This window comes from Miniopterus schreibersii (genome assembly GCF_964146895.1).
Source record: "Miniopterus schreibersii genome assembly, chromosome: 2".
In the NCBI taxonomy this organism is placed as follows: domain Eukaryota; kingdom Metazoa; phylum Chordata; class Mammalia; order Chiroptera; family Miniopteridae; genus Miniopterus; species Miniopterus schreibersii.
In genome coordinates this window covers 180861545-180881215 of record NC_138102.1, presented here as the reverse complement: position 1 = coordinate 180881215, position 19671 = coordinate 180861545, and the positions used below count along the sequence as shown (strand labels likewise).

The 19671-nt window shown below is 55.5% G+C and overlaps 1 protein-coding gene across 1 annotated transcript; it reads left to right on the top strand.

The window, feature by feature from the left end:
- The first annotated feature begins 423 nt into the window (after nucleotides 1-423).
- On the top strand, nucleotides 424-19671 carry BAIAP2L2 (BAR/IMD domain containing adaptor protein 2 like 2). The gene is made up of 15 exons (XM_081128547.1): nucleotides 424-459; nucleotides 612-776; nucleotides 1924-1999; nucleotides 2574-2660; nucleotides 3113-3174; nucleotides 10152-10223; nucleotides 10446-10562; nucleotides 11350-11496; nucleotides 15920-16072; nucleotides 16486-16624; nucleotides 16764-17001; nucleotides 17755-17913; nucleotides 18188-18395; nucleotides 18964-19007; nucleotides 19200-19671. Exons 2-15 carry the CDS (start codon nucleotides 726-728, stop codon nucleotides 19273-19275), a joined length of 1629 nt encoding a protein of 542 aa, XP_080984673.1. The 5' UTR covers nucleotides 424-459; nucleotides 612-725; the 3' UTR covers nucleotides 19276-19671.

Below are 19671 nucleotides of genomic sequence, written 5' to 3'. Positions count from 1 at the left end.
AGGGAATGAGATCCAGAGAGGGCAGGGGGCTCGGGCTGGACACGGAGAGTGAACAGGGCCAAGGTTTACCCCCAGGTAGGTCTGTGTGACATCAGAATTGGTGCTGTCTCCTTTCCAGCATGGGGAGGAGCTGTGCGGCCAGCAGCGCGTTGGGGCCTGGGCCCTCGAGGTGCAGGTGTGACAGGCTCAGGGTGGAACAGAAACCCTGACAAAAGTGACGACCCCTGACCCCCGACCCCCGGGTGTGTTCCGCCTCCAGGGTGTCGTCAGGGAGGGTCCTGGAGGCAGGCAGTGAGCAGTGCAAGCCCAGTCGGGTGGGAAGTGCCCAGTGTAGGCAGATGGAAGGCAGGGGCCCACCCAAAGCCAGGGATCCCGGCTGGCCTGGTGAAGCCTTATCCTCGAGGTGGAGGTGACCTAGGAGAGTGGCTCATCCACGCGTGCCCACCGGCCGCGGCTCGGGTAAATAATTGAAGGGCAGGTCACACGAACCCGCCCGCGTCACAGGATGCCGTCCCCGCCGGGTCTGGTTACGCCCCAGATCGCATTCTGACATCCCCGGCTGGTGAATAATTAAGCTGCCACCTCCTCCTTGGCGGGCCCTCCATCTGCAGGTCCTACTCTTCAGTCTCCTTCACCACCCGCTGAGCAGTGGGCACCACCGACCCCAGTGCCCCCAACCCCGCAAGCACACCAGCCTCTGCTCAGCACCTGGGTGTAGCCGCCCCATGGCCCCCGAGATGGACCAGTTCTACAGGTCCACCATGGCCATCTACAAGGTGAGCGCGCGCGTGCAGCCAGGCCCAGGCCCGAGCACACGTCCTAGGGCGCAAAGGTTGGGCAGCTCTGGAGGAGGGGGTGAGCAAGGCTGCGGCATGTTCTGGCAAGGACGGTGTGGGGCCAGGCCGGGCTGAGCTGTGGGCATGGGGTGAGGGTCTCTGGGGGAAGTCAGTCACCCCAGCCCCAACCGGAGGCTCCCAGGGAAAGGTTTGTCCACAGCCACCCCGTGAGCGACAGGCCTGCTGAGACGGTACTCTCAGCGGCAGCCTCCAGCTCCCAAACACCGGGCAAGGCAGGACAGGGCCCAGCGCCGCTGCAGCTGGGAGCAACGGCCCAAAGAGCCACTGAGCCTGGGAGTGGGGAGTTTCTCTCTGTCTCACTCTCGTTTCTGAGCCCCTCACTCAAACTTCCTACTTCACTGCAGAGGGGTTGCTGCAGTCTCCAAAGACATTGATTGAGCACCTCCTGTGTGTGCAGGACCCTTTCACATGTAAGGCTCACCACGTCCCACCTGTGGGGTAAAAAATAATCACACCATTTGATAGATGAGAAAACTGAGGCCCGAGAGGTTAAACAGCTTGTTCAAGGTCACCAGGGAAAGCAGAGGGGCTGCAGGGATTTGAACCAAGACCCAAGTCCAAGTCCAAGCCCAGAGTCATCTCCTGGCCTTGCTCCTAGAGTGCTCTCCCACTGGCCATGGCTTGGGGTGGCCTTGCTCCCAGAGGGCTCTTCTTTGAGGGGGGGCAAGATCTGCCCTTGTCTCTGAGGTAACTGTGGGCAGTCTCTTTGTCCAGTCCAACAAGGCCTGGACTCAGGCCTGGGTTGAACTGTGCCAGCTGGGGACTGTGACAGACCGGCTGGCTTCAACCCAGTGGGAGGAAGAGGAGGACCCTCCAGGTGCATTATCTTGGGAGGAAGGTCCCACCAGGGTAGGTGTGCGAGCAAGAGCTGGCCAAGGGGTCCCTGGCCTTGAACAGGGCCACAAGAAATGTCCTCTGAGGCCCATGCAGGATTCTAGGTGACCCCAGGTTTCTAGGTGGCACCCCCAGATTTTGGGGGATTCTCATTGGGGCCAGAGGTGCCCCGCTTCTGAGGCCCAGTAATGCCTCTGCCCATCATTCCTTCTTCCTCTCCCTTGGGGTCCAGAGCATCCTGGAGCAGTTTAACCCGGCCCTGGAGAACCTGGTATACCTGGGAAACAACTACCTGCGGGCCTTCCATGGTGAGTGCCAGCCACACTGCCCCCGTTCATGCCACAGACACCTGCACCCTGCCCAGGTTCTCCGCACCCCACACCAGGCAGCCATGCACCGTTTTTCAACAACACCCCTCCACCAGGGCTGTCAACAGATGGTTACAAGTCACCTATAGGATGGATAGGCCAGGGACACACCTGGAACCAAGTGCCACCCAACCCTTCCCTGCCTATTAGTTCTTCAGAATCAAAGTGTGTTTCCTCAACTCCAGCGACCTGAGCCCACCCCTCACCACCCCACCCCAAGCCCCTATGCCTGTGCCTGCCACTCCTTACGGACACACCCTGTACCCCTACCCGACAGGCCACACCAAGGTCCTGAACAGCACCAGGCCCTGCCCATAGGGACAACCCACCCCATGATACCCCCTTACCTCTGGCCTGTGCCACATCACACATGCCCTCAGGACACCCCCTCCCTCTCAGGCACCTATGCAAGATCCCACATTGTCCCCTGCACATGCTCTCTCTGATGGAGGGGTCTCCAGAAGGTGGGGGTGGCTGGAGGAGGGGGCTGAGCTGACCCACTCCTTCCACACAGCCCTGTCGGAGGCGGCCGAGGTGTACTTCAGCGCCATCCAGAAGATCGGGGAACAGGCCCTGCAGAGCTCCACCTCCCAGATTCTGGGTAAGGCGCTCCTCCTTCCACACACACTTCTTTGGGGCCTGGGGGGCACTCCTTCTAGCCGCCTCTGCCTCCTCCTGCTGTTCAGGCTCCAGGCACTCTGCCTGCTTCCGGTGCCTCCACTCAGGCCCAGTGCCTGCCTTGCCCCTCATTCCCCATCCCAGAGGGGCCTCCTTTTATAGTCTTGCCCTTCCAGGAAGTCTCCCAACAACAAAGGTCTTGCAGCCCAGGGCCCAGAGCCCAGACTCTCCTTCTGGAGCCCGAGCCCCTCCCCACCACTCCCTGCAGGGCTGTTACAGGGCTGGGCAGGTGCTGCCCAGTCCCAGAGCCACGTGGGAAATCCAGGACTTTGGTCCTGAAATCCAGGCTCAGGCAGGCCCCTATGGAAGCTTCTGGTGGGCAGAAGTTGGGGGGGAGGGTCCCCTCACGGAAACCATTGTTCTTTGGGCCCCTAGGTGAGATCTTAGTGCAGATGTCAGACACCCAGCGACACCTGAACTCTGACCTGGAGGTGGTGGTGAGTATTGGCCTGGGGGTTCAGCCTCCTACGTCCCTTCTCAGGGAGGACTTCCTGCGGCCCTAGCGTCACACCAGCCAGACCAGGCTCTGGCGGGCGCACTGACCTGCAATGTCTTGTTCGAGCGTCCAGCCACCTGGGAGGCAGGTGCCATTTCTGTGTCTACTTTACAGAGGAGAAAACTGAGTCTCAGAGATGTAGCCACTCTCCCAAGATTACAGCGTGAGTGGGGGAGCCGGGAGAGAAAGGGCAGTTGCCCGGGTGCCCCCCCCCTCCAGTCCTGCCCTTTGCTCTCCGGGGAGCAGGCAGCGAGTGGTTTGACCTTGTCCCACCCCTGAGAAAAACCCTCCCACACCCCTGCCGCCCACAGAACTGAACCTGGGCTTCTCAGGGAGGGTGTGCAGGCCCTGCTGGCCTGGCAGCACCCTGGTGGCACCCCCAGTCACAGCCCCGCCACCCTGAAGTGCTGCACCCCCACAGCCTAGCCTTCCCCTGCTGGGCTGCTGCCATGCTGTCCTCTCAGCCAGAAGCCCCCGCCCCTGCCATCCAGCAGTTGGCCCCTCCTCCATGAATTCCCCCTGACTTCTGGGCAGTTCAGTCCCTCTGCCCTCTGGACTCCAACAGATACTCCCATCTGCTTTTAGCACATGGCACTTAAGAAAGTGAACTCTGCAGCCGGAGCAGCTGCGTTCAAAGCCCCGCTTCACCAGTTACTGGCTTTGTGACCTTGGGTGAGCTACGTAACCTCTCTGTGCCTCAGTTTACCTGTCTGGGAAATGGGGACAATCACAGTAACCCATGTAGGGTTCTTATGAGGATTCAGTGGGATGAGCACGCACACACCCCTCGCCCTGGCCCCGGGCCCTTCGTGGATCTGAGCTGTGATGTATAGAAGGGAAATTTACTGCCCTGCCTCTGTCCTGCCAAGACTGGGGCTCTGCTGGGACATGGTCTTCTCTATAGCTCCAGGGCCTGGCATGGGGACTGGCACTGAGCAGAGCTTCTCTGACTGGGAGGAAAGAATGAGCTTTGAAGAGCCCCTGACATGGGGCTTGGCCAGAGGGAGAGAAGGGAGGGTATCCCGGGAGGTTGCAGTGGCCGAGCATGGGCATGAGTGTGGCATCCATTGGGCAGATGTGAGGCAGAGATCGGAGCTGGGGCAAAGCGGGGAGGGGGAAGTGTTGAGGGCCCTCGGAAGGCTCTGAAGGAAATTTCCACTAATTATGACAGTCCATGGTTCTCAGGCGTGTGTGGGGGAAACCCTAACCCTCAGGGTGCTCTTTGGGGGACACCATTAAATACTCATCAGTTTGGTTACTGCGGTGAAATGGGGAACAGGTTTACCAGTGGAAACTGTGTGTCTTCCTACACACGATCAAAGCACCCCTTGGGCCCGGCTCCCCAACACTCTGAGGTGGATGGAGCAATAAGCATGGGCCTCCTCCTGGGGCTTGGGCGGGGTTATGGAGCCCGGCTCCCACTGGCAGCTGGGACCTCCTGTCCTTGTGTTTGCCGGCTCTCCATGTCACTTGTGGCACCCCTGGGCTGGACAGGGACAAGTGTCACCCAGGCCCACTCTGTAAAAAGAGCTGCCATCTCTGGGCACTGGTGTCTTGGCTGTGACAACAGGGCAGGGCCCTCGGCCAGAACCGTACTGGGCAGGACACACCAGAGGCCGTCTCCACCGCTGGCTCATGCACTGGACAACTGTTTACTGCCTCGTGCCCAGCACTGGTGTAGGCACTGGGGGTCCAGCAGGCAAAATGCTGCCCTGTCCAAGGGTGGGGCCCGACCACACCCCAGACGGGTGGGTGGGGGCGCATGTGAGCCGCGCAGCACGTTTCTTCGCGCCCTGCCCCGTTCGCTCAGCTGAGGTCTGTGAGCGTCACTCTTGCTCCCGCAGGGTGGTGCTTTGCTGTGTTTGTTGCTGCGTGCTCCACTGCACAGAGACACGATTTCCGCTTCTCTTCTCCTGTTGACAGTCATTGGAGGGCGGTTAGGAATAGGGCTGCTGTGACCATCCTTGTACGAGTCTTTCTGGGGACACATGCTTTCATTTCTCTTGGGTAAATACCCGGGAGTGGAGGTTATGGGCAGAGTGTTGATATAAGCGTAGCTTCATAAGGAACTGCCCGAGAGCCCTCCGGAGCTCGGGCTGTTCCGCACTCCGGCCGGCGCGTCGGCGAGCGGCTGTGGCTGCGTCCTTGCCTGCGTCCCCGTCAGCCCCTGGGTGCTAGCCGTTCTCGTGGGCGTGGAGTGGCGCACCTCGCTGGGGTTGTATTTTCTGTGTCCTGATGACTAATGACTTGTAATGGGCTTATTGCACATTTGCAAATCTTCCTTCCTGAGGTGTTTGTTTAGTCCTTTGATCATTTTTTTGGGGGGGGGGGTTGCCATTATTGGTGACTTTTAGGAGTTTTTTTAATACAGTTAAGACGTGGGTCCTTTGTCAGATATATGCCCGGTGAATGTTTTTCCCAGTCTGTAGCTTGTCTGTTCATTTTCTTAATGGTGTCTTTGATGACCAGAAGTTTAAAATTTTTATAAAGCCCAATTTGGCAATTTTAAAAAATGGGTTGTGCTTGTGTCCTGCCCAAGAAACCTTCACCTGCCCCCTTCACAAAGATAGTCTCCTAAGTTTTCTCGTAGAAGCTCCATGTTCTGGGCTTTCCACTTATTTCTGTGATCCATCTCAAATGTATTTTTGTGTATGAAGTGAGAGGGAGTCAGGGACAGATATTTGCTTGTTCCAGAATCATTTTAAAAAGACTTCCCTTTCCGTATTCAATTGACTTGGTATCTTGGTCAAGAATTGATTTGTCCTATATGTGTAGGTCTATTTCTGACCTCTCTACTCCAGCGATTTTCAACTGGTGCACCACAAGAATTGTTAAAACATGCAGCACCTGGCTATTTTGGGGGCACTGACCTCTTTTCCCTTAGGTTGTCAAATTTATTTATTTATTTACTTATTTATTTTAAAATATATCTTTATTAATTTCAGAGAGAGGAAGGGAGAGGGAGAGAGAGAGAGAGAAACATCAGTGATGAGAGAGTCATTGATCAAATTTAAAAAATGACAACAGCTGCCCAGCCGGGCGTGGCTCAGCGGTTGAACATCGACCTAGGATCCAGGCAGTCAGGGTTTGAGCCCCGGTCAGGGCATATGCCTGGGTTGCGGGCTCGATCCCCAGTCAGGGGCATGCAGGAGGCAGTCGATCAATGACTCTCTCATCATTGATGTTCCTATCTCTCTCTCTCTCCCTCTCCCTTCCTCTCTCTGAAATCAATAAAGATATATTTAAAAAAATAAAATAAAATAAAAAAATAAAAATAAATAAAAAATGACAACAGCCAACACAACAATAGCCATTTAGTGTGAATGAATAAATATTATACCTATTTTTTGTCAGATCGGCAAAAAATATATTTTTGGCGTGCAGCAGAATTTTAGTAATTAGTTTATGTGCCATGAGGTGGAAAAGGTTGAAAATCACTGCTCTGCTCCGATCCATCGGTATCTCTGTCTATCCTTATACCAGTACCATGCTGTATTAATCACTGTAACTTTATGGTAAGTCTTGAAGTCATATAGTCTAAGAATCTTGTTCTTTTTCAAAATTACCTAGTCTGTTCAAGATCCTTTGCGTTTCCATATAAGTTAGAGAATCAGCTTGTCAATTTCTCTAAGAAAGCCTGCTGGGATTTTGATAGGGATTTCATTAATCTATAAATAGTAGTCATCTTAATAATATCAGGCCTTTTGATCAGTGAACATGGTATACCTCTCTATGTATTTACTTCTCATAGGAATGTTTTGTCATTTTCAGTGTAGCAGTCTTGCATGTCTTTTGATAGATTTATTTCTAGGTATTTGATGTTTTTGAAACCATTTGTAAATGGCATTTTAATACCCCATTTTCCACTTGCTCATCATTTGACATATTTTAGTAGGATCGCTCTGGCTCCTGTATTGAGAATAAAATAGCAGTAGAAGGCAAAAGCAGAAGCGGGAAGACCAGTCAGCCGGCTACTGCGTAACCCAGGGGAGGGGTGCCGCGGCTTGGGAAAGGTGCCGCAGTGGTGGTGTTGAGAAGAGACCAGATTCAATGTACAACCAGTAAGATTTCCTGATGGGTTGGATGCCTGTTGCAAAAGGAAGAGGAAAGTCTAGGTGACTCCACGGTTTTAACCTGGCCGACTGGACAGGTGGAGTTGCCATTAGCCAAGGCGGAAAGACCGAATGTGGAGCCTTTCGAATGGAAGGGCCAGCCCAGCGTTAAAAGAAGAGGGACATGAGGGGGAATCGGCAAAGGACAGGTGGTGGTGGTGGGGGGAACCAGGAGAGGGTGCTGGGCTGAGGCTGAGGGAAGGCGTTTAGGAGGAGGGAGTGGTCAACTGTGTCCAATGATGATGACAGGCTGAGCCGCATGAGTCCTGAGACCTGGCTTAGCGACGTGGAGTCTCCGAGTCTTCGACAGGAGCACTCTGCGGGCGTGGTGGGGCACAGCCTGAGAGTGGGGGCGCAAGAACAGGTGAGAGGAGAGGAGTTGGGGTCAGCCCACAGAGACAGTTTTTCAAGGCGCTGTTCCTGTGCAGTGCATGTTTTCAGCGGCAGGGCCGCCCTGCGAGGCTGCACCGAGGAACTTCCAGGCTGTGCTCAGAGTGTGCGGAGTGGGAGGCAGGGAGGGCAGCCCCGGCCCTGACCTGCGGGGAGTCCCTCAGCCCGCTGGGGAAGGTGACTTCCTTGTTCCAGAAGCCACCTGCTAATTATTGACACTCTGCTTCCTCCACAGCAAGAGGTCAAAGTCTGCACCAAGTATCATTTTCTTAATAGATCCGTTTCTTTAGGAGCTTGCCGAGGACTTTCCATCAGCCCAGTGGTGCCTGGGCCCCTTCTGATGGGAGCATCCTAGGTCTGCGTCCTATTCCCCACCTGAGATCACAGCCAGGCCGCGGCAATGGGAAGCACTGCAATCCCTCTGTCCCACTGTGATGCACATTTCCGTGGTGTGACTCAGTTCATATGTGACAGGAAGCAGGAGTGACATCCTACTGTGGAAGGTGGCTTGTTCAATAGCAGTTTCTAGGCAGGAGAGGGATGAAGGAAACAAAACTAAGAGGAGGGAGAAAGCCCCCAACTTGTCTGCTGTCAGTATTTTAAGGACATTTGGAAAGATCTCTGCACCCTGCCTCCCTGGCTCTTAGCTGGAGGGGTCGGGTGTCACCTCTGCCGCCCAGGCCCACCTTCGTCACAGCCCCACTTCCTCCTCCATCATCTCTGCAGTAGTTAAGGCGTTGCCTGCGTGTCCATTCTGTTGATTTTGTGCATTTTAAATATTTTCTGTGGCCTGCAGTGTGGTTCAAGTTCATCTCTCCAGGTACCAGTCACCCTTTTTAGTAGTGCTCTGGTTGCAAATTTGTCTGGATTTTGAAGGTCTGCCCCAGCCCCGCATCTCCCATAAGCTGTGTTTCTATTGGGCAATTTAGCAGGATGTGGGGATTTTCAGGAGCACGCGTTCTGTGTTCAAGCAGAGATTTTGAACTGTCTCTTGGGTGGGAGGCAGGGCCGGGAGGAGGTGAGGCGCCTCCTCGCTGGGAGGCCTCACAGGTGCAGGTTGGGAAGCCTCACTTCCTAGTGGACCCAGCAGAAAAGGGCCCCCACAGGGCAGAAGTGTGTACTCAGCGCAGCTCACAACACTGACACGCCCCACCCCGACACACGCACGCACACTGGCAGCCACGGCTCAGGCGCTTAGGGTGTGGCCAGTCCCGGGGAAAACACACTCACGCTCCTTATAGACCAGCAGTTACTGAGGCTTCAGAAACAACTGTGGGAGAAAAACTTACAATTCAGAACTTTTCTATTTACTGGGTTTTCCTGCGTCCTGGCAGGAAATTGCCAGCATTTCTTTTGTGGGCGATGCCCTACCCTAAGGGATGGAGCTCCCACAACATAGCATGGGCACCCTGTGGCAAGAGGTGGGGTCCAAGCAGAGGTGGAGGGTCCCCAGAGGCAGAGATGGCAGTGAGGCGAGAGATGCTCCTCTTTGCTCGTTGTGCAACCTGAACTCAAGGGCAAAGAGGGCAGCTGGAAGGATTTAAGGTCCGATGCCCCCACGATGCAGTGACCCAGGGAATGCTGATGGGGACACAAGGGGAATGTGCCAGGTGATCGCCAAGGCTCACAGAATCAAAGCTCATCGGGTTTATAGGGCTGGACCTTAGCATCTGGCCCAAACTTTACTATTACAGATGGGGAAACTGAGGCCCAGAGAGGGGCAGCAACTTGTCCAAAGTCACAAAGCAAATTGGAGACACAACCAGAACTAGGACCTAGCTCTTCTGAGACTGAGCCCAGTAACCTTCCCTGGCTTCCTGGTCACACAGGTGGTGGGGGAACCTCCCACCCCCACAGCTAAGGCCTCAACAGTTCAGAGCACTTTTGTGGGTGCAGCCCTGCCCACGGTGCCAAGGACGCAGAGATGGGTCAGACTAGGCTCATGCCCATGGCGCTCGCTCCTCATACGAAAGGGCTAAGCAGGGCCCAGCACGAATGCTGTCCTCTGGCTGGAGGAACGAGCGGTGAACAGACATATACACACTCCAGGAACAGGATGATTGAGCACTGGATCCTGCCTGGGGGAGTCGGGGCAGGGACCTGAAGACTGGTGGGATTCCAGGCCCTGGGAGTGGCATCATCAAAGCACAGACTAAGACCAAGAGGAAGAATCAGAGGCCGTTGGCGCATTTATCGAGGGGTTTTTGAGCGAGGCACTGCTCTAAGTATTTCACGTGATTAACCGTTTAATCCTTCCTCCAAGCAGGTGCTCTTAGTAGGCCCATTTCTGTGATGATTGGGCAGGTGCCTGCTGTGTTAGCACGTGGTGGGCAATGGACCTGAGTGGACAGTGCGAGGGATGCTGAGGCCTGAGGGGGCAGGGCCGCCCTGCTCACCCGCCCTGCACTCCACACAGGTGCAGACGCTCCATGGAGACCTGCTGCAGCACATGGAGAAGAACACCAAGCTGGACATGCAGTTCATCCAAGTGAGTCTGCCCGCCCCACCTCGGCCCCTGCCCGTCGCAGGCGGGACCACCTCTTCCCATTTCACAGATGGGCACATTGAGGTCAGCACTGGGCATTGACGGACCTCAGGTTATACACGTTCCCAGCCGAGCCGCCTGTCCCTGTCCAGTGCTCTGACCCATGGGCCGGACATCTAGAGCTTTTGACATGGGAGTCTCTCTCCTCTCTCCACCCCACCCAAGGATAGCCGCCAGCACTATGAGATCGAGTACCGCCACCGAGCTGCCAACCTGGAGAAGTGCATGTCCGAGCTGTGGCGCATGGAGCGCAAGAGGGACAAGAATGTGCGGGAGATGAAGGTGCAAGGGCTGGGGACATGACCGGTCTCTGGGGGGACCCTCTGACACCCTCCTGAGCTCACCCAGCCAGCACCAGACCAACCCCAGGAGTGTGGTTTGCCCCGCCTCTGGTGAGGTCAGCCAGCTCCTGGTGGGGTGGAAACCACTGGTCTCAGGGGCACCCTCAGCACTGCTCCCTGCCCCATCACTTCCTGGCCCTCCCCACGTGTCCCAGGCCCCTCCGAAACCCCGGCACCTCTCCTGCTTCTCACTGAGCAAACCTGAACATGGTAGCGAAGGTGTAACCCACCATCCTTCCCCTCCCCCCTGCCCGGCAGTGCTATCCTGCCCCTGGCTAAGGCCAGCCCTCCTCCTGAGCCCCTCCTCCCCAGCCATGGCCTCTGTCTCCAAGACCTCCATCTCCCTTCCTGTCTCCTCTTCTGCTCCTTTATGAAATCACATCTCTTTTCAAAATCTTCCCCCCAAGTAGGGGGTTATTAATCAACTTATTTGCACTTTCATTAAACCAACCTCCCTGAGCCCCACCTCTGTGCTGGGCCCTGAGCTGGGTGCTGTGGACAGAGGGATGGCTCAGACACCAGCCCTGCCTATAGGGACCAGAGCCCAGGATGAAGCTGCCCACGAGAGGGCAGGCCTGGGAGCTAGGCTGGGCTGGGTGTTCAGGGGAGGCCTCCAGGAGGAGGCGGCTGGGTCAGGGAGGACAGGGAGGCTGCAGACAGCTGGCTCTCTAGGTGGGTGGGATGGGGCACCCACCCCCTGCCTCCAGCCAGGATCCCCTTTTCCCCAGGAGAGCGTGAACCGGCTGCACGCGCAGATGCAGACCTTCATGTCCGAGAGTCAGCGGGCGGCTGAGCTGGAAGAGAAGCGGCGCTACCGGTTCCTGGCCGAGAAGCACCTGCTGCTCTCCAGCACCTTCCTGCAGTTTTTCGGTCGGGTGAGCTGGGCCGTGCCCTCTGTGAGCTGCCGCGGACGGGCTTTCCCTCCCTTCCCCTTTCCTTCTTCCTTCCTCGCAGGCGCTTTATTCGCTCTCCCCGCCTACCTCTGCTTATTCACTTCTGTGTCAGGTTTTCATTCATTCATGAGGTTTAGCCTCACGTCCACTCACTACTTCATCTGCGCGTGAGCCAGGTGCTTTTCATTCCTGCTCGCATGTACTTACCACCCACGAATTCCTGGATTCGCACGTTTATTCAGTTGTTGTCTATTAATTTTGTCCTGTAACCTAAATCCTGCTTTTTCTATTGGCTGCACCAGATTGTTTCATTTCTCATTGTACTTCTGACGGGTTTTGCTTTCTGTATTTAGCTTGCCTGTTGTTTAGTGCTGTTGGGTTTATGAGTATTATACGTCCCGGTAAATGGTACCATTTAGGTACTTGGTGTCTCTCATAATGCAGTCTAATGCTTTTCATTCACCTTTGTCTGGAATTAATATTGCCCTTCCTCTTCTCTCTTCTCTCATCTGTTTAAGTGTGTTTTCTGTTACTAACATATAGCTCACTTTTTCTGTTTGACCAGTCTGACATCTGTCTTCTAATAAAGGAATTCAGTCTATTTCATTTAACCTGACAACTGATATACCTGTTTTATTCTTTTTGGGTAACTCAATTTAACTGTATTTGCTGTCATTTCTTCTTTTTCTCCCATTCTTGTTTATGTCAGTTCGGTTGAGTTACTATACATTCCCCTTCCACCTTTGCTAATTTGTAAATTCTACTGGTCTTTTCATCTCTACTTGTGATGACCTCACTTTGTGACTCTCACAATCACATATATTTTTACCTATTAGCTTTTCCAAAAAGTACAAACCCTCCTCACCACTGCTTGGTCCATTGCCTCCTGCCTCATAAGATGACACCTTGAGAAGGGTTTTCCTGCCCTCCCTGGTACTCTTGAGATGAGGCCTTTGGAAAGTTTGCACTCCTCCCATCATCCTCCCTGACCCCCACTTCTTGGTTTTGCCAAGAAACTTCAGGACTTTTAGTTCTAGACCCTTACTGTTACTTCTTTGCAGTATGGCCCTTCTATTTATTTTTTTTAAATCCTCACCTGAGGATATGTTTTTGTTTTTGTTTGAGAGAGGAAGTAAAAGAGAGAGAGAGAGGGAGAGAGAGAAACAGAGATTGGTTGCCTCCTGCAGGCACCCTGACCAGGCATTGAACCTGCAACCCTTCAGACGACGCCCCAGCCAACTGAGCCACACCAGCCAGGGCTGTCTCTTTTTTAAATTATAGTCACCCTAGTGAGTGGGAAGTGCTGGTTTTGATTTGCATTTCCCTGGTGACTAGTGATGCTGAACATCTTTCCATGTGTTCATTGGCCAGCCATATATCTTCTTTGGAAGGAAACTCCTTTCTGCCTGTGTCCTAACAGTTAACCTCCAACTTTAAGAGGAAAGCTGACCCCTCCATGGCTGCATCCTGCCAGGTGACCTCCTCCCAGGAGGGGCCGTGGATTGAAAGCCTGGCTTCCCCCAGGCGTGGGGAATAGGTAGCATGCTGTCTGACCCAGCTGGGCTTGTTCACAAGATCTAACTCCTAAGCTAGTTAACCACCAACATTGACCTGTTACTACAGCAGAATGCACGAGGTTAGAACAAGATTTAAAGAACTACACTCCTGGCACAGCGAGGCATCCTTCGCATCGTCGACAACAGTCGGCCCTTGCGCTGTCCGAGTCTAGTCAATCACATGCCTTTCTGCCTCACCCTCAGCTTCCCTATGCAAGTGCGTCTCCAGGATAGATTCCTAGAATTGGAATTTGAGTCCAAGGACACAGGCATAGGCTGTACTAATTCACACATCCGCAAGCAATGTGTGAGAGCCCCGTTTCCTTGACAACAGTGAGCAAACTTTCCAGTCTTTCTTAATCAGGAAGGTGACATGGCAGCTCAGTGCAGTTTCTCCTGATACTTGTCTCATCGGTGAGGCTGCCATCTAGTCATGTTTCAGAGCCATTTGCTCTCCTTCCCGTGACGCATCAGTACCTTCCCCTCCATTTTTCATATTAATTTGTAGGAGCTCTTTATAGGCTACTGAAATTAGCCTTTTCTTGGTGATGAGTTGCAAATATTTTCCCAGTTTGTCATTTATCATTTGACTTTGCTTATTGTAGGTTTTGCCATATTTTTAAAAATTATTTTTTTTAGTCAAATTTATCAGTCTTTTCTTTTATAGTTTATGGGGTTTGTATCATCATTAGAATGGCTTTCCCTTCCATAACTGTTTTTAAAATTCTCCCATGATATCCTCTGTGGCTGTGAAGGCCTGTCGGGTCTTCTTTCCCAGCCAGGGGCTAAGCTGCCTGGAGGCAGGGCTGGGGGAAGCCAGTGAAGTTGAATTCTGGCCAGGCTGGGACTCCTCCTGTGGCCATCACTCCCAGAGCTCCCAGCACCCTGGCTGATGCTCTCACTGAACAGTCTCCAACTAGACAAAAAACCTTTTTAAAATATGTATGTAGGTCCTAATGGTTTCACTTGCTTACTTCCTCTGAAGCTAGCTCACAAAGACCCTTGTTGGGTAGTATTTTGCTGATCACTTATGCAAGGCAACAGAGAGTGTCCCTCATGTCCAACTGGACTAGTTGCTCCTATGACACGAGGCTCTGAGCCTTTTTTGCTGCCTGAGATCACTATGAGGTTTTCAGCAGCTGGGCCAGGGAGAAGGGAGTAACCATTGAAGGGGCAGTGAGAGGAAGCCTCCCCAAGATGGGCTAGTGCAGGCCATTTCACTGCTGACTGGATGCGAGACCTTGAGCCAGTTGTTAACTACTCTGACCCTCAGCATCTTTTTCTGCCGAATGGAGATATAATGGCACATACCTCCCAAGGCTATTGTGAGAATCAAATAAGATCATGCAGGCAAAGCCTTTAACACTAGGCCTGGCACAGGGTAAATGTTCAACAAAGGGAAGCTTTTATTATTCCAAAGGTGACAGTCTTGAGCTTGGCCTTAGGGGACAGAATGTTTGAATAGAAAAAAAGGAAAGAACCTTTATAACTGCAGAACAGTGTTCTGACTGTACCTGGGATTTAATTTATAGAGGTGACTGAGTGACAACACAGACAGATTAAAACCATTGAAAACAGTTTTATTACATATCAGTTTCCAAAAGGAAAGGTCGTGCCATGCCATGCAGGGCCACATGGGGAAGCACCAGGGCTTGGTCAAGAGGGAGGAAGAGGAGGGGAAATCATGGCCCAGACATTCATTATGTTTCCCATGGAAGGAATGGGCAAACCAGGAGAGGTAAGTTTAAGCAGGTTAGAATTGGCAAGTTTGAGTAATTTCATTGGGCTCCGTGCTATAGGGGTGGTGTGTACTTGTCTGGTACCTGACTCTGGGGCGATTTAGGGCAAAGGAAATAGAGGCTTAATGTGTGAGTCAAAGGAAGTGGTTGGGATATAGGTTTGGATTGGTAGATCTGCATATAAAAGGCATGTTCGGGGCAAGTTGTTTACTACCCCTAGGAATTATCTAAACCCTGGGAGGGGCAGTCTCTCCAGGAATAGCAAGACCCAGGGATGTCAAAGAATCATAAAATACCAAAAATTTAAAACATGATTAATATACACCACAGGTCTAACATTTAAAGCCCTCCCGTCCCAGGTTGTTATGGTCAGCTGCTGAGTTTGTGTCCTTGAAAGTGTTCAAGCAGAGTTGGATGCCCACATATTGGGGACACTAGAAAAGGGATGCTCCTGTAGACTACAGGGATGCACTGGGAAAAATGTATTTGGAAGGTCTCTTTAGAGCACTGCTCAAACTGGCTTAAACAGAAAAGGTACTTACTACTTTAGTTACTGGGAAGTACAAGGACTTCAGGTGTAGCTGGATCCAGCAGCACACAAGATGTCATCGGAAATTTGCCATTGTCTGTGGCTTAGTTGGAGTTTCCTGTGTTGGCTTCACTCTATTTAGTTAGCTAACCCCATGAGGTGAAAGGATATATTTTTCCAGGTTATTCCAGGGTGAGTACTGGGATTGAATTCTTTGGTCACAGGTTTTGGGTAAGTGCCATCCCTGAGCCCATCACTGTAGCCAGGAGGATGGAGCAACCTGAGTGACCAGCCTGGGCTGTACCCCTGCTCCTGTATGGGGCAGGGGGAGAACTGCCCAGTCTACACAGAGGGGGCAGGCGAAGCTCCTCAAGAACTGAGGGGCCTTTGACAAAAGTGGGGGTAGTTGGACAGTGGGCAAGTCCAAAGCGACACCACCATGATCTTCAGCTCCTAACAGCTAGAAAACCTGTTCCTTCCTCAGCTTGGGGGCCCAAGTCCCAGGTCTAGGGTGCCACTTCTGAGTCTCCAGGATTGAGGGCCGCTCAGACCTGGGTGACCCTACGTTCTCACCCCACTAGGCCCGGGGGACGCTCCAGAACCGCGTGCTGCTGTGGAAGGAGCAGTCGGAGGCCAGCCGCAACCCGTCGCGTGCCCACTCCCCAGGCCTGCTGGGCCCGGTGCTGGGGCCGCCCTACCCCTCGGGCCGCCTGACGCCCACCCGCCTGGACATGGTGAGGCCTTGGGCGCCCCCGCCGCTATTCGCGCCACCATTAGTGCCCCCGCCGCTATTCGCGCCACCATTAGTGCCCCCGCCGCTATTCGCGCCACCATTAATGCCCCCGCCGCTATACGTGCCACCGTTAGCGTCCCCACCACTACTGGCACCCTCGCCGTCCGCGGCAGTCTCCGTGGGGCCCTGGGGCCGGAGGGCCTCGGCCCGGAGCCTCCTCCCGCCCAGGGTCCCACTCTACGCAGCGCCGCCCAGCTGGCCTTTCCGCCCCGGCGCGGCCTCGGCGCCCCCCTGGTGGCTGGGCCGCAGGCCCGTGAACCCCTACGCCGACTACTGGGACTGGGGGTGGGGGCTGGACTAGGGCGCCGCGGCCCGCCCCTCCCCGCCCCACCCGCCCTGCCCGTCTCCCCGCAGCCCCAGCGGCCTCTGGGCGAGTTCAGCTCCCCCCGCAGCCGGCACGGCTCCGGCTCCTACGGCCCCGAGCCCGCCGAGGCAAGGTCCGCGTCGCAGCTGGAGCCAGACCGCCGGTCCCTGCCGCGGACGCCGTCTGCCTGTGAGCGCCCGCGCCCGGGGCGGGGGGGGGGGCACTGGCTGCGGCCCCACCAGGGGCGGAGGGCGGCTGCAGCAGGAGGGAACGAGGGCAGACGCGAGGGAGAACTTCCCACCCACATGCCGCGTCCCCGCTTCCGCAGCCTCGCTCTACACCAGCAGCGCCCAGCGCTCGCGCTCCAACTCCTTCGGCGAGCGCCCCGGCGTTGCGGGAGGCGGGGGCGGCGGCAGCGGGGGCGCCCGGAGAGTCCGCGCCCTCGTCTCCCACTCGGAGGGCGCCAACCACACGCTGCTGCGCTTCTCTGCCGGAGACGTCGTGGAGGTGCTAGTACCTGAGGCCCAGAACGGCTGGCTCTACGGCAAGCTGGAGGGGTCATCCACGTGAGTGGGAGCCTGGAGCGCAGGGTGCGGGGTGGGTTATGAGGAGGGCCCGGGACGCCTGGACTCCAGCTCCGACTGAGATTTCCCTTCCTCTCTCTTTGAAATAAAAAGTAAATAAATAAAAGCTAAGGAACATCCATCATAGCGCCTCTCCCTCAACACCGGCTGCTTTGAAGGTGCAGTCATGAGCCTCCAGCCTCACAAAGTCCAAAAGCAGGGTGCCCAGGGTCACTAGAACCGGAGGGCAACAGCTGGGCTGAGAAGGAAAGAGCACTGGCTTAGGAGTCAGGCATCCTGGGCTTGGGCGCCCCTTCCTCTGGACTCCTGCAGTTGCCGTGGACCCCTGCCCTTTGCCATCACCCTTGCAGTCTGTTTGCGGGTGCATCTCCCTGCCAGGCTAGGAACCTCTGGGGAGCAGGACTGTGCCTGGCTTTCTGGGCCCTCACATGGTGGGGGATTAGTGAGCAGGGAATGAAGTGGTGATCCTATGTCCTTGGACGCATTGCTTTCCTTCTCTGGCTTCCAGTTCCTTCTTTTAAGGTGCCCCAGCCTTTGGTGGAACATGAGGTTGGTCTGGTGGCCTTAAATGCCGAGAAAGACCTCCTTCAAGGGATTAATGAATTACTCTCTGCAAAGCCCCTGGAGCAAGCCGGCCCCAGCAGTGCCCAGTGGTTGTGTGCTCCTCTTAGAAGTGGGGTTGGACCACTGTTGTTAGGCCTTTTGCTTAAGGGACCCTCTGCTTCCGCCCTGCAGGAGCGGCTGGTTTCCCGAGGCCTATGTGAAGCCTTTGGAGGAGGTGCCTATGAACCCCATGAACTCCTTGAACCCCGTGACCTCTGTGAACCCCATGAACGCCTTGAACCCTGTGACCTCCATGAACCCCATGAGCCCTATGAATGAGCTACCATCCAGGTACCTGGGTGGTCAGTCAGGGCAGGGTTGGGGACTCCAGTGGGGTGTGGTCCCATCCATCAGGGGGGCCTCTGTGAGTTGCAGTCCTGAGTGGGCCCAGCCCCCTTTAGCCTCTGGAGAAAGGCACCCCATCTCTCTAACTGAAGGCCATTGTGTCTGTCCCTCTGCCTCCTCTCACCCAGGTGCAGGGGAGGAGGCCGGAGGGTGCTCAGGGGCCCAGCAGATGGGGCCTGACCCCTGACCCCCTTCCCTCCCCTCCTTTCTCTGGACTCAGGTCCTACCCGCTCCGGGGCAGCCACAGCCTAGATGACCTCCTGGACCGGCCAGGCAACTCCACAGCGTCCTTAGAGTACTGGGACGGCCAGTCCCGCTCCCGAACTCCAAGCCGGGTCCCGAGCCGTGCCCCCAGCCCTGCACCTACACCCTTGCCTGGCAGCCGCCGAAGTAGCATGGGCAGCATGGGGGTGGCCAGTGACGTCAAGGTGAGCCCTCTCCCCCAGGCTGTCCTCAACCCTGGGGTCGTCCAGTGGGCAGGGAGACTGGAGACCAGGTAACCCTCTCTGCTTTGCCACTGTGTCTGGCAGGGGACCCTCTCACCCGGCCTCAATCTGCCCATCTGTGCAGGGAGGGGTGGGATGGGCTTCTGACTCCTGGTGGGGGGGAGTATTTATCACTGGGACTGGAGCCCCAGGTGCCCTGCTGGGAGCACTGGAATAGGCCTGTCCTCCCTGCCTCCCCAAGGAGGCCAAACCAGGGTCCTGGGTCAGACCTGGGCTGGGGCAGGCTGGGGGGGGTAGAGGGCACAGGGAACACCTCCCCATGGGGTCACCCCAGTCTTGTTCTGGGGGGGTTATCCCTGGAGATGGTGCTCTAGCCTAGAGGTTTCTTGAGTCTGAACCCCACAGAACTCTGGGCTTCAGAAGGCCAGGGCTGCATTTTCCAGAGGCCTGGCACTGCACAGGCCTCCAGTCCAGTCCTCCTAGGAGGACGGCAGGAGCTTGCTTGCCCCTTCCCACCCCAAACTTGGCCCTTCCTCCATCCCCACTGCAGAAACTCATGTCCTGGGAGCAGAACCCCCCTGAGCTCTTCCCTCGGTGAGTTCTGGAGCAGGACTGGGCCAGAGGGGACTGGGCTCAGTGGAAGGAGACACGGTGGGGGGTGAGTGGAGATGACTTGATGGGGACAGGAGGCAGGGGTGGACACCTGGCTCAGGTGTCCAGCTGCCTTCCCTGGACCCACAGCCAACTAGAGTCCTGGTCCCCCCTCTTTGACCTCTCCCTCAACAGGGGCACAAATCCCTTTGCCACCGTAAAGCTGCGTCCCACTGTCACCAATGACCGCTCAGCGCCCCTCATCCGCTGAGGCACCTTCCTCCACCAGGGGTCTGAGGTCGCCCCGCCACCTGCCCAGAGGCTGCCCAGAGCTGGCAGGAGCAGAAGCAGCAGCAGTGGATCCGAGAAGCTGGGGCCCTGATACTGGGGGGTGCCCTTCCCCTAACCAAGCCCCCAGCCTGAGCAACCCCAAGGGCCCTGGCATGGGGTCTGGGACCTTCCAAATAAAGCAGGCAGAATGGGGGACAGAACCGTTTCTTCCCCTCCAGGGGCTCCAGGACTCTCCCTGGGGGCCTATCTCACGCCCCCAACCTTTTTCCCCCTTCACCCTAGTGGGGAGGAGTCCCTGACACACCCCCTCCCCCAATCCACATGTCCCCGGTTAACTTTTGTAAACAATGAGAAATAAAGCAAGCGGACACGCAGC

Bases quoted from the DNA above. Each gene is read 5' to 3' on its own strand.
- BAIAP2L2 (XM_081128547.1), top strand. From the start codon at position 726: ATGGCCCCCGAGATGGACCAGTTCTACAGGTCCACCATGGCCATCTAC. The intron at 2,661-3,112 runs GTAAGGCGCTCC...TTGGGCCCCTAG, and splicing joins CTCCACCTCCCAGATTCTGG to GTGAGATCTTAGTGCAGATG. The intron at 16,073-16,485 runs GTGAGGCCTTGG...GTCTCCCCGCAG, and splicing joins CGCCCACCCGCCTGGACATG to CCCCAGCGGCCTCTGGGCGA.